At 41.6% G+C, this 14,268-nt stretch overlaps 1 protein-coding gene and 1 pseudogene across 3 annotated transcripts in view; one reads left to right on the forward strand and one right to left on the reverse strand.

Annotated features, from left to right (window-relative positions):
- The window catches only part of LOC117208822 (ecdysone-inducible protein E75-like), a 218,380-nt gene that overhangs the window by 187,107 nt on the left and 17,005 nt on the right, over nt 1-14,268 (forward strand). For 2 of the 3 annotated variants that reach the window (XM_033450225.1, XM_033450223.1), the window contains exon 2: nt 11,702-11,790. In XM_033450225.1, the coding sequence (XP_033306116.1) occupies nt 11,702-11,790 (89 nt within the window). Of the gene's footprint in view, nt 1-10,952; nt 11,212-11,701; nt 11,791-14,268 lie in introns of those variants that run through there. The other variant, XM_033450222.1, reaches the window with a different exon arrangement.
- The window catches only part of LOC117208825, a 99,429-nt pseudogene that overhangs the window by 18,392 nt on the left and 66,769 nt on the right, over nt 1-14,268 (reverse strand).

A 14,268-nucleotide genomic window follows, 5' to 3' on the forward strand; every position in this document is an offset into this window, starting at 1 on the left:
CCACTCGCGTAATTACGCGCCGAGCCACGCAACGATACCAGCCGTTAACGGATCGACCAAGGTGACGTTCGAGAATTTTAGATACCGCAGTATATCGACGCGTTTATCCTTTTGCTGTTGCTCGAGGCGTTGCAACATAAATCTCGTTCAGACTAGCCATGCCGTACGAATTCGTGAATTATTGGCTTGGCAACTAAGCGATTGCGGACTTTGTCATTAGGTAGTATTGACAAAATCCGCAATCACTTAGTTGCCAGCTCGATAATTCTTTAGCTGGCACGGGACAACTTTTGAAGTTTCTTTAGGTTCTTCTTGCTATTAGTTACCAACTTGACTAATCTGGATTAAAGTATTAGGTTTCAGGGGCAATTTGAACGATAATGTTCACAATCGTTAGTTTCCTGCGCAATCTCCGAAGCTGATCGGCGCCGCTTACAGTGATTAGGTAGGATACGGTGTAATTCTGTTTGCGCTTGTTGAACTCTTAATGGAAAAAGTTAATGAAATTCTTAATATTCGTAGGATAGAGAGATTGGATAAAGAGATACTGTGTGTGCTCCGTTCTTAAGTAAAGTAGAATAAAACGATAGGCTAATGAATATCATGTGCAAAGAGTAACAGAGGGTGTACAGAGTGGTTGGTAACTGGTGGTACAAGCGGAAAGGGGGTGATTCTACGCGAAAAAAGAAGTCGAAAATATAGAATAAAAATTTGTCGTTTGAGGCTTTGTTTTCGAGAAAATCGACTTTGAATTTTCGCTCGGTACGCGTGCGGTACGTTATAACGGATCTCACTGTAGATCGTAGTCTCGATGGAAAAATTAAAAAAAATTTTATTTTTTATATTTTCGACTTCTTTTTTCGCGTAGGATCACCCCCTTTCCGCTTGTACCAACCACCCTGTATATGATTGTAAAAAGTAAAGTATTATTCTAAAGATTTGATTTATATATCAAATATTCTCCACTGTATAATAGTTTTTCTCGACATATACGAAGCGTGTGAAAGACATCATCGTTGCAGCGATTGATAATGCTCGAAGATAATTAAAAGCAATTAGAATTTACTCGGATAGCGGTGATAGGTAGTAAGAATACGACACTAATATCTATATTCTCGATGGTTTTGTTCGAAACGTTTCACTTGATGCTACTATGTAATGTTACGATATTACTTAATAATATGGCGCGAAGGCGTGCGCCCAATAATTGTACATGAACGACCGTGGCCGCCACCATAGTCGCCAGCCTGATCATGTAATAGCCGAGAAAACAGCAGGAAGCGATCGACGATGGATTCTGTAACGATCGAACATTGGCCAGTCATTCGAACTCATCTAATAGCCACGCTTGATAATAATCTATAATAATCGTTGGAATATGCAACGGAATCTCAGTCGTCACGACTAACATGCAGCTCTTTACGAATTCTTCCTTTTCGAAGAAGATCGTTCGTAGTAGCCATTCCCTTGGGATCGATCGTTGCCGATCGATCGCTGTTAATGGAAAGAATCGATATGCAATTCAGTATAATAAAATAATATGACAGCCATTATATCTATTATTAAATGTTCTTATCCTTATGCTCTTTCCTATTCTATTCGAACCTTCTTGAGATTCTTCAATTCTTTGTGAATCTTGCGATTGCAAATCATGTCACTGTCACTACAGTTAATTTGCTCTAAAATTAAATTACAACTGGATGATAGAAATGTCGTGTTTCGTATTATGTTATTTCGTATGGTTTCACATGAAATTCTCGATAAAAGTCTTGTAAAGATTAGGAAAACGGTTGATGTTTGCTTCTCTCGATAGCAAGGAACGCGCATGGCCTATGTTTTATCGAAGATTCTCTGAATACTCTGAAAGCTTTGTCCGCAAAAAAGCAACATGCTTGAAAATTTCGAAGGGCATTCCAATTATCACTGCGCGTTATAGCAAGTAACACGACCTGGCCAGTATGAAATTATATTATCATATCCGCTGAAATAATATCCAATTCGGATTTCCCACTTTATCATGACGAAGAAATTGGCAGAAATTCTTCAGGAGGTCATCGATACGGGGACACTCCAGTTACCAAGTGTCGATGATCTAGGAAGTTGCCTACGAAGGCAAAACGGCGGTCGGCGACCGGTCGTTCAGTGCCAAGGACACGGCAAGGTAGACACAATGAAGACTCCATTGCCGCGTGGAAATGCCTTCTAATTATGCCGTGGCTCGTTATATTTTTATCTTTTGCCCGCAACACCCCGCCATCCTTACGGGAAAAACAGTTTAGCTCATAGCTGTGTGTAATTGTCTCAACTTTCTCAGGCTAACGCTACGAATTCTTCGCGTGGCGTTTACTGCTTATTGTTTATGCCAATTAACGTTCCCGTTTACGGGGCTGGATCTCGTTAACCAAGACGTTCACTGGTCCCTCGATGAAAACGACTTTGCAATTCTTACCTTTGCTCCCCATTGTGCTCCACGTTCGCTGACTTCTGATAGATTATGCTACTGGCATCTTACTCGTTTTTTAATATCGTTATAGATCTTTTTTTTTTTTTTGCTTTTCGTATATTAGTAAAAATACACGTACACACGGACGATAAATTTTGGAAGAGTGGAGGTATGGTAATATTGAAATATTCTACCAATATCCAGTGGTACGTAACTTTATTGAGAATATGTTTCCATGTAAATTATGTTTGTGAAATTATTATGCGGTGTAATGTAAATTTGAATGTAGATACGTATACTTACGTGGATATAAAAAGTAGCTAGTTCTGATTCAACGACAGTTACGAAGCGCTATTGTGATCATATAATTTGAATTAGCTGTAACAGCAATGATTAGAATTCCACTTCGCACTATGAATTTAATATAAATGAAATTATGTAGAAAAGCATATCCTCAAATCGAATTAAACTACTTAAATTACGCGAGATCGATCAGAGCAACGATTGATTTAAGTACCATCGGACATTCCATCGCAGAATCTCGTTCTCCGTGTTATCTGTCGATAATTTAATGCTTCCTACCTCCCTCGACAGTTATATCACTTCTAACTGTGCAATAAAGACACACCGCTTATCACCGTTATTGCAATTTGTAGTCGAAACGAAACATTAAATCCATCCAGCTTACTAATCAAGCGAATAACACATTCGTAATTGTTTTATTCCTGCCGTTTATGTAAATGTATATTAATTACATAATATTATATAACCGCGGATATTAATTGATATAAATAAAAATTCTACTCTGACTCCAAGCAAAACGAAATCTGCCTGCCAGATTTTCCTTTAACAATCTGTCGTTCGCAGTTCGGTTCTTCGAGCTTATCATCTCGCACGATCTCTCTTTACTTAATCCGTTTATTTCATTCCATTGGTTATAGAAACACTCGACTAAAAACCATTAATCTTATACATACGAACAAAACATCTGTTACAAATGATTCAACGATAATATTTATTTCAAGCAATAACGACAACAACGATTTAATAATTATTCATACACGTGACAGAAAACTTATCCGTACGATTTCCCCTCGCGATAAAAAGTTAGGCAATCGCCACGATTTAACACCGGTTACCTACTGTAAATCTTTCCAATTAATTCCCTTAACTATCGTTTGATACATTGGCTCGGCTGAAAATTCAATTACCCGGAATAATCAAGCCGACGTCGGAGAACCGCATTCCTCGTCTAGTTCGGTCAACAAACAAGCGACGATTAACATAATTAGCGGCCTATGATCGTACGATGATACCAGTGGGCATATGACTCGTCGAAATGTTGAAGAGATTCGCGGAAGGGACGAACGACGAAGGAGGACGATGAATTCGCAAACGGCGGTTTTCTACCGCGTTCTAGAGGTCGTCGACCAACCGCACGTCCGGATAATCGTTCGTATAAATTTCTCGGGTGCCGCGATAGATTATGCGAACGCGACACGTACCCGCTTTCGACGCGATGTCTCTCTTATTGTTGAATCGAACGCTGGAATCTCCGACCACGTTGCGATTCAAAGTAGAATTTATTTTGGAGTGAGGTGCAAGATACTCTCAAGAGTTTGCAGATGTGGAGAATCTCATTATTTACAATTTTATTACAATTATTTTATCGCACGGATTTGTCATTTTATTTTATTATTTTCGAGATACGCTGACGACCATAAGTACAATATCGGCACATCGGCTGATATTTAGCGCAAACTGTGTATACTTTTCACTGCTTTTATCGTTTGGGTATTTTCTTACGAATTTGTTATTACTTCATTTGTGTGTCTTTTAATGTAAAATACTAAATATTGGGGTTTATTTAGGGGTTTATTATTTATTATTTATTTATTATTAGGGGTTTTTTATTTATTATTTATTGCATAATTTGTTATTTGTAACGAGTGGGTGTTGTAATATTTATAGCTGGCAATTATATGTGTAGCATCGAGCTTGAAATTTTGAAATTCTTTCGACAAAATCCAGAAGATTATGGAATTTCACGTTTCATTATCTTCCACGTGCAGGTTCACTGAAATTCTTTATTCAGGAAACTATTAATTTCCATACATGAAATGGTAGGAGAAGTTTGCTAGCGAACAATAGAATTTATAATTTCGCTCCAAGTTAAAATTGTCGAATACGAAATTTTACTCCGTTGTTCGTCGAATTTAAAAAAATCCCGGTCATATAGATAAAACAGTGGTAAAACCCTCGCCTAGTTAGGATCATCGAATTTCGAATTCTAGTACGTATTTCGATGATACATGGGATTATCGAGATTGGAATTCTCGATAAAGTGGGCGGGTTTGGAATTTTGTTGTCGATTTAGAGCGATCTAATTCGAAATTTTGCCGCCTACGTTGGTTAATCGAATCCACAACTTTATCAACTACACGCAGTACTCTAATTTGAAACTTCAGCGATTCAATTTCATTTAAGAATTTTTTAACTTACAATTAGAAACAGCTAATATCCAACTATGAGCCAACTATGATTCGAACAATTAATTTAATTAGCCAACGGTACGAGAATATTCTGGAGGCGAAGAATACTTATCGTAATTAGTTCAACCGGGATAACTAGCTTCGAATAGTAACTGCAGGTGGAATCCAATTCCCTGCACAAAAGGCAGGAAGTGACTGGTCGATGATTTGAGAATATTCTCGCGTGTCCACGACCCTTGTAAATTGTTATAAATAATTTTAATTCGCTCCCCTCTTCCTAATTTACCGCCGTTGGAAATACAGATCTTTCTCTTTTTATTTCTTAACATCGAACGATTAGAAATTGTCTCGTTGATTTCTTACAGATTATGCGCGAGTGCGACGAAACAAACGAAAGTTACCTAAAATATATAAAATTTACGTGTAAATTAAAAAGTTATATCTGTACCATCTTTGGGAAAAACTATCGTTAAAATTACTTCTCATCGTTTTATCCTTTCATTTTATTATTTTCAACTCTGAAAATTATGGTATTTTAAAGATGCAGGAAGATAGAATTTGTATTATTTTTGAAAATGTTGTAGAAAAGGAAATAGCGTCACAGAGACACTAAATGAGATTTTGCAACATTTCTAACAGGAGGTTCTCTATCTACGTAGAACTATTCACAAACCTCTAAATTTGCAGATGAATAGGTAAAAACACTTTGAAGACCGCTCTCCATTGATCGTGTCATTGATGAAAACATTGAAGCAATAATTGCAAATAGTCCACAGCGTACTGTGCTGAAAATTGGCGAAAGATTACGGATAGATGTTGGAAGATTGTAAAAAAGTATGTCGCGTATCTTCTGGAATAAAGAGACGATTAAAATTTAGCATGTCCATATGCTTGTTAAACTCTATAGGAATTTTCGGGACGAGCTATTATTTTTCTTGTTTTCTATTTTTATTTTTTCTGTTGGCACGTCTTTCCGATCATTCTTCGTTGGAGTCCAATAATGCCGACACGTGCGATCGCTTTATACTAACCGATTAAAAATAGATACCACGCGAGGGCCATGGTGTATTCGTTGCATATAAATGCGTATCGCTGCAGGTCGCTAGCCGATTTCAAGGAAACGACTTCGTCTGACCTCCGTCGCCGCCGGCCATTATGTTCGAGGTCCGTCCAACTTTGCCGTTGATACCTCACCGATTTGCCAGCCAAGCTCGATGCTTTTTCACCCAAGGATTTTATGCAATCAACCGATCTTCTTCGCTCTTTTGTTTCGATTTGCTTTAACGAATGAATTAATTAACGAATAAATTTGCATTTCTTGAATGATCTTACGCGAACGCTTTGCAATGAAAAATTCGTTGGATCCCTGTGAAGGATGAAATTGTTTCGAAAACAAACGTTTTACAGGTAAAAAGAATCGTCTCGCTTCCTTTGGAACGATAACACAAAGCATTAAAAGCTACGAATATACTTGGGATTCGTCCAATGACGAAACTACGAATATCGTTAAATCGATGATCAGAAATTTGTATACATTCGCTGTATATACTTCTATACTAAATACTTTTATATAACATGCACAGTTGGTCATAGAAATATTCGACCATGGTTTTAACACGTTTTATCCACCATGACTAAACAAATGAAAAATAACGTTTAAAAAGAACTTATCCTTGCTAGAACAAAGTAAACGAAATAAGGCAGCTTCTGTAACAAAGAAATTATTTAAAAATTCAATAAAAAATATTCAGATAGGCAAATATATTTTCAATCAATTCACGTCGAAACAAACGACGCGGTTCGTCCTTTCCATTCAAACCAAGTACAATGAGTCCTGCCTTCGATATTCAACCACAACTAAGCGAAATAATCCTCAAGAACCTGTCAACCCAATGACCAATTGGTTTATGACACGACTCGTGCAACGAGGCCAATAGACCAATCATCCGGCACGATCCAAAATTTCGTATATCAGCTATTCGACCATGGGCAAGGAGCCACTAAACAGAGACATCCACTATCCTCGTTATATGGGATATTCTAATTGAAAGCAACGTGGGACAAGGACAAGGGAATAAACGGGCGAGAACGTGCTCGTAGGAAGGAAAGAAACAAGAGGAATGAAAGAAAGAGAGAAAAAAGCAATTTTAGCCGAAGAAGGTCGACACGGTGGACGGCACGAGGGACGGAGAGTCATAGCTCGTAATAGCTGCACCATAAAATCATGAAAATAAATTATTGCGTAGATGATGGTAAACGTTAACTCTCGGTTCTTGTGACACCTCTGTGTCGTTGCATCGACCGTCCAGCCACTCCTGGTCGAGTGGCTGTCGTGCACACACCGTCCAGGAGAAAGTTTGCCGTTTATTGCTGCCTCATAAACGCATAAACGTGCCGAAAGCAAGAGGAAAAAAAAGTCGGTGCAACGTTTACGAGGGCAAACCGTACGACCGAGCCTGAATCTGCGCCGCAAAAGGGTTGCGTGTCCAGGCAAGGGTTGAAGGGTCTTGTGTTTGGGTTGCCAGTTTATTGTCACCATCGAGTTGGCCCTTCCGCAGCATTTTTCCCCGAAAATATCGTATTTCTTTGCTCTAGATCTTACCGTTTCGTGGGATTTCGAATTGACAATGGGAGACACTTCCGGTTCTTAAGGAAGATAGGGTTACACCGTTGTAATCGAGAAAGGGGAATCGAGGCACCAGCTTTGGCGAGTTTGTTGGATGGTTTTTCAAATCGTTGCAGTCGCGACGCGAGAGTTAGATTCGACGTTTTCAGCGCGTGAAATGTAAATTTATATAATCTCCTTGCCAGGATATTTTATGACCTCAATTCGAAATAATGTGGTTGAATTACGCCAATAAGTGAATGAATATGCATGCCAGACGATGTGGAACAAGGCAGAAATATTTCAAAACGTATGTACATACGTCAATTTGTAATTTGCACATATGAATGCCATATTCAAATGAAAGGAAGACACGTCTTATGGAAGAGTAAATAGAGTTTCGTATTTTCTCATAACTTTTTTACTCCTCTATCATTACGTAACATTTTCTCGATGATTTTTACGTGATTATTCGCATGATTATATCTTATCTACGTTTAATTCATCACTACGAGTATAAAATTCTACCTTTACTCAAACATTCGATGTAAAAAGGAAAAATCTGTGGTGCTACGATAGTCTCGCGTTTAAACAATTATCGCAATGTGCGATATTATAAATAGCCAGACAGTGACAAGACAATTATTATAACACACGTTTACGCTTTGTTCTCTGACAGTTGCTCTTGATAATTCCACGGTACTCTTACGCGATACTTTACCAGCTGATAATATCGATAAATTGCTCCAACAATAACGACGTAACAATTATAAATACATTTCTTACTAAACACCTTGCTAAAATCTATATAACAGAATCCTCACGATCGGCCATTGATCCAATAAGAAGGAAGGAAGTCAAGTTCGAAACATACACTGTTGAAACGCGTAAGTGTTCGTCATTGGACAGGTGGCAGAGGTAGATCGCGTGGGTAGTTGCACAATGCAGCGACCCGAGGGTTGATTCGAACGCGATAGATCACGAAAGGTGCAAACGACGCGATTAATCGGCGAACGTTATAGAAGAGTTTCGTTAACGAGCAATCGCACAAACGTTAGCAAATTTTTCTGTTCTGCAGTTCTATCCAGAAAGGAAATGGCGCGTTGCACGACGCTGCACTAGCCGCCCGCGAATCATTTGATCAGCGGTAAACCGATCCGAGTGCAGCCATAAAATTCCACGATAGCCGGTGGCCTAGTCACGAGGACGCTAAACGATAAGGCTAATGCTAGTCCGAAATCTGGACATAGTTTCGTTACGAGCGGGCAACGAAAACGGCGTAGCACGGCGGCAAGTTCATCGAACCTGTATCACGTTTTTTGCCTGTGAGCACGCACGTGCCTATCGTCCTTCGAATCGGAACTGGGCTCTCGCCTTGCCGCGTGTACACGTTCCCGAATTTTGTATCAGCTCCGAACAATCGATTCGAGTAGGTGACCAGGAAATCCCTGTCACCTCGTAGAGGAAACGGAGTTTCGTTTTTAAAGGATAGAATATTGAAACTAGTAACAACCTAGTGGGAGTGAATTAATATTCACGGTAAAGTTCAGGGCCGTTCTGCACAATTGAATCGATATCATTAATGAAATTTGATGAGTCACCAAGTATAAGTCGCTGATGTTAATAAACGCTGTTGCATAATAGCGGCAAGAGTGGCAATAAAATCCAATGAAATTTCGCGTATCGCGAGTTATCTGATTATACTACTCTACGAAAGATTATAAGATTGTAAAATGGAAAACTCTAATCTGCAATTCGTAACTTGTCGATTTACCGGTTCTTCGAAAGTTAGGGGAACACGGATCCTCCAGTGTTTCGAGTATACGTAAATCCATTTTAATGAATGAGATCCACAACGGAGAATTTCGAGTAACCGGATATTACATCAAGCATGGTCCCAAAACCATATATACACGTTCGCTAGTCAAAGCCATTATAACCAAAGAAGCTTTGTCCAAATACAGAAAAGCCATTAAACATAATGTGTCCGAAGAATAAGTTACCTGAGCACCGCTACCTTTCACCGTCGGTCTCTAAAAGAGTACACTGACATCGATCAATTAAGAGGCGTCTCGACACAGAGGCATATAAACCCCGCAATGTCCCTAAATCGAAGATGGAACGAGCCTCTCGAGAACCATATAGTTAACATGTATGAGAAAAAGGGACATAGAAATCGAAGGATGAAACGGGACAAGGAGTCGCGCAGAGGATCGTAGTCTGTGTTGGAAACAAAGACAGAAAGAAGAGGTTCGGGCAAGGCAGAAGAGAGGCCGAGAGGAAGCCGGCAAGGTTAGAGAGAGACGAACGAAGAAGGCAGAAGGCGAAACGACAGAGGTGTACGGACTGTGGCTTGGTTGGCTCGAGCGAGAGGGCGCATGGCCTTGGCCGCTGCTGCGGGGTAATTCAGTCAAGGTTTCGGCCGATGAACTTCCTCCGATGGGAGGAAGGAGAGCCGGCCGGTAGAGGTCCGAGGCGAGTGGTGGGGCGAAGCTTCGGCCAATCGCGAGAACACGCGGCCCAGCGTGCGGCCACGCGATTGGTTGGGCCCGTGACGCCGGTGCCCGGGCCCGCAGCCGCCGCTTGTCAGTGACCTCCAGCATTGAAAATACGATGAACTCTCTCGGGGGGCTCTCTGTAAGAGCGCACCGGTGCGCTGTGTGTCCTCTACTACATACTAGGTAGCCAGGGCGTAGACATTGTAGATGGTCGAGGCAGCCTGGCAAGCAGGCAGCCACATCAATCCCTCCCCTCCACAAACCGGCGTCGCTCCGAGTAAGGGCTGCACGGCCCCCAGGTAACCAACACTCGGCAGCGCCGAACTCCAGTCAGACCAACGCGAACCTCCCTCGAGCGAACACTTACTTTCACTCTCTTCTCTCTGCCATCCCAATACGTGCGCTCTTTCGCTCACGGTTTCCTCCAGCTCTCTCCGCTCGTGGTTCCTTCCTCGCTCACGTCTGGTACACCACCCGGTCGTTCATTCCACTCTATCGACAGTGTATAACACCGGCGAGGTGTTCATCGGTCGCCACAGAACGCACCTGCCCCTCGTTCCGGTAGGTTCTCGGCAAACCAGAGTCAGTTTCCCTTAGTGTGATTCACTCCCCCGGTCACTCGAGTTCCTTACGTTACTTGATCACGTGATCGACTTCTGTGCGTTACACGATAAACAGACTTGGAGATAAAGAGAGAAGAAAGCAGACAGGAATTCGTTTCTTACGTAGATTTCTCGAGCAGCGCTTTTTTTTTCTTGGTGATATCGAGGAGAAGTGAGTTAGTGTTTATTAGTCAGTGATACCGAGCGAACATGTAGTGAACTGATGTCGGTTCTCGGCTCAGTGCAGTGCCGTGCCAAGTGGATGATACATCGAAGAACCTAAGATATTCTGGATTCGTTATTGTGACCGAACGATAGACAAACATCATGATCCTGACCCCGGATAGCAGCGCACAGGCTACAATGGCGACGTCACCGGCACCGGAATCGCCGATCTCGAGCATGTCGTCGCATGGCTCCCGCACGTCCAGCGTGTCGCGCATGTCTTGTGTCTCTCAGGGCATGTCAAGCCCTTATCACGTGGCTCAGTTACCCCATCATCTCAGCCCAAACATGCCTACCATGGACTCTACCGTTTCGTCAGCGAAACCTGAGCCCGAATTGAACATAGGTACGGCTCGGAACCACTAATCGAAGAAAAATTAGAAAAGAAAAAAAAAATGAAAAAATCGCTCAAGGATAAAATAAAAAGACACGTTTACGTATAATTCTATTGCCAAATTTATCTTCCAATACATTCTGTCGAAAACTAACGTTTGAGCTTAATTTGAAAAAATTCGACAAATTCTCGGTCAGGTTCAACTATATCAGTACGTATAAGGAGATTCAATTGCTTTGGATCTCGTGGAACTGAAAAACGATCGTGCGTCGTGACAGTCGAGTGAAAGCAGAAAGTTGTAACACGCCGATGCTGTAACCCGCCGCGAGAGAGGAGAAAGTGTTCTTCTTTCTCTCCCACCTTTCTCCTCCCAGACGCGCGCTATCCGCCACGTGGAGAGCAACGTGAACCCGACACGTTACACGTCCACGTTATATACATATTGTGCTAGTGAAATCACAGTGCGTAATCTATATTTCTTTTTTTTTCTGTTCTCTTGCAGAATTCGACGGGACCACGGTATTGTGTCGTGTCTGCGGGGACAAAGCGTCCGGTTTTCACTATGGGGTACACTCCTGCGAGGGATGCAAGGTGAGTGGAAATTCGAACTCGATATACAATACAAATCCGCGTATACTTCGCATATTTCGTTCGACGCTTTTCGATCCGGTTTCGTTTTCAAAAATATTTGCTTACTCGACTTTGCGTTCGAACTTCTCCGTTGGAACTCCTTTTTTTTCTTCCAACATTCCGTACAAAAGTTATAAATTGATCTGAAAATCGTTTGAACGAATATCGCAACGAGTATCGCCGACATTTTTGATACTTTTTACTCGATCTTTGCAAGATTTTTGGAATAATGGATGTTGGAAATACGTAAATACGAATTTAGCATTGATCCACGAGTACCGTGAAAAGTATCGATAATGTGGAGCCGTAACGCGATGTGACCAGGAAGTGAACGGAGTTTGAATGTGAATGTACGATGTGACCAAGGCTACGGAGAAGTTATCGACCCGGCGTTGCTCGACCTTGTGCACGCGGAAATCGTGAGACGTTCGAACTGGTCTCCTTGACGTTGCCTCCTCAACCGGGCAACCTCTCCTCGTGGATGAAAAATCTTGCCAAGGCCTCTTTTCTTCCATCCATACGACGATCTTTATATCGAGAGTTCTGGTCAGAAAAATGACATTCGAAGTATTATTCGCGTTAATTCCTGATCAATTGCGATATTCTTTCTTGTATATAATGATTCATAGGGCATATAAGAAGATCATCCAAATTGATCGAAATTATTAAAAATATATATGTCATTTATATCTTGCGATTTTATTTTTCTATCGAGAAAGAATTTATAAATTTCTACGATACAGAAGATAGGTAAAAATATTTCGAATGTACGAGATAAATTTCTTGGAAGAGATTTAGCGTGACTTTTGAGAAAAAGTAGATAGAATAGCATATTCAGCGATCAGATTTTTCTGGAATACGAGGAAGGTCGGGGTTCGTACAATGGCTTCGCGGGCGGTTACGCAAAAGGAGCGGGAAATGTGGCGAAATTCTGTGTGGAACGATAACCTTCGCGTGAGAAGGGTCCGGGACAGGTAGACAGCCGTTTCTCTCCTCCTAAAGACAGTTTTGTGTCGGTGGTTTTCGTGTGGCCGAATTTTAGGGCAGGTACGTGCAACGCGAAGAATGCACATCCGTCCGTACAATTTCCTGTCCAGCTTGTCTAGCTTTTCTCTATTCTTTCGATTCGAATCGACTCGTCTCTCTGTCGACCATTTAAAATTGAAAAGAAAAAGAGAAGAGGAAAAGTTCCTTTTCTCGGTATCATTGGGAATTCTAGTGTAAAAAGGTTCGTCAAAAATATTTCGTATTAAAATGATTCATCGTTGCAGAGGATATAATTGTTTCAACGTGGCATTTCGAAAGAAGAGTTCTTTCCCCGCGAAACCTCGAATCGAATGTAAATCGTTTCCCTCGAGACTGATAATTACGCCCCGCGAAGGCCAACGTCCTCGTGCTCGTCATTGTGCGACTTCAAGGAGGCACGTGGTGGGGGCAGCACAGGCCGCGAATTCGTTTTAGGAAGTGGCAGTACGCTACCCCCACTCTTGCTATTATATCCCCTCCACGTCGATTAGAGACGCGTGGTGAGGGATACTCCGCCAAGTGTTGTAAACCGGTGCGCCAGTGCTCGCAGATCTTCTTCGTCCGTCGACTTGATGATTTCGTTCTTGTATGACATCTGCTTACTTTATAAGTTGTCTTACCATGCACGTAATATAAATTGAAACATTTAATAGATGCATTCCAGATACATTCCAACGTTTCTAGTTTATCTTCGACAATTAGAATTGATGATTTCCAATAAGAAAATTAATCTTCTCCAAACTAATCGATCAATCCTATGTAGATTCGATCAGTATTTGAAAAGGTAGCTTAAAGCTTCTGAGTTTAGAATCTTCTCAAATAGTACGACGATGACTGAGTCAATCTGCTGAATCCTAGATACCCTTGTAAAGACACCCCAGAGTCGTTTGTTCGGTGTTCGTACAAAAAGAAAGAGAGAGTGAGTTGGCAGGACCGCCGAAAAGCCAAAGAGATGATGGCGGCCTACCACGCAGAAGAGAAAGTGTCTCTTAACCCCTGCTGACTGCATTTTACCTGGACTAAATTTTCGAAACGGAAAAAATCAAATCGACCGTTCTTCTGAACAATATCTGATCAAGAATTAGACTCTCTTAGGGTCCCCTACCTTGATCTCACATCCCTGGTGAAGAGAACGATCAGAAGAGGTGAGGGGAGTCTCGGGCTGGGTTGACTGGGTCAGTAACTTATGGCCGTGGCGTAACACACAGGCAGTTTACGGCAAACGAGTCGACGTCGAGTGACCTAGCCGCTAGCGGTAGAGACCGTCTTATAGGTACTGGAACACGCAGCGAGGGATCAGCGGTGGAAAGGGAAGAGAACGCGGAAGAGTGTTGGATATCTTTAAGACTAGGTCGCTCGGTCGCACTGCTGTTGCACTATTTCGCCATACCGCTGGCCACAAGCTACTTTTCC

The sequence above is a fragment of the Bombus bifarius genome, unplaced genomic scaffold (assembly GCF_011952205.1).
Source record: "Bombus bifarius isolate JDL3187 unplaced genomic scaffold, Bbif_JDL3187 scf7180000008162, whole genome shotgun sequence".
Lineage (NCBI taxonomy): Eukaryota > Metazoa > Arthropoda > Insecta > Hymenoptera > Apidae > Bombus > Bombus bifarius.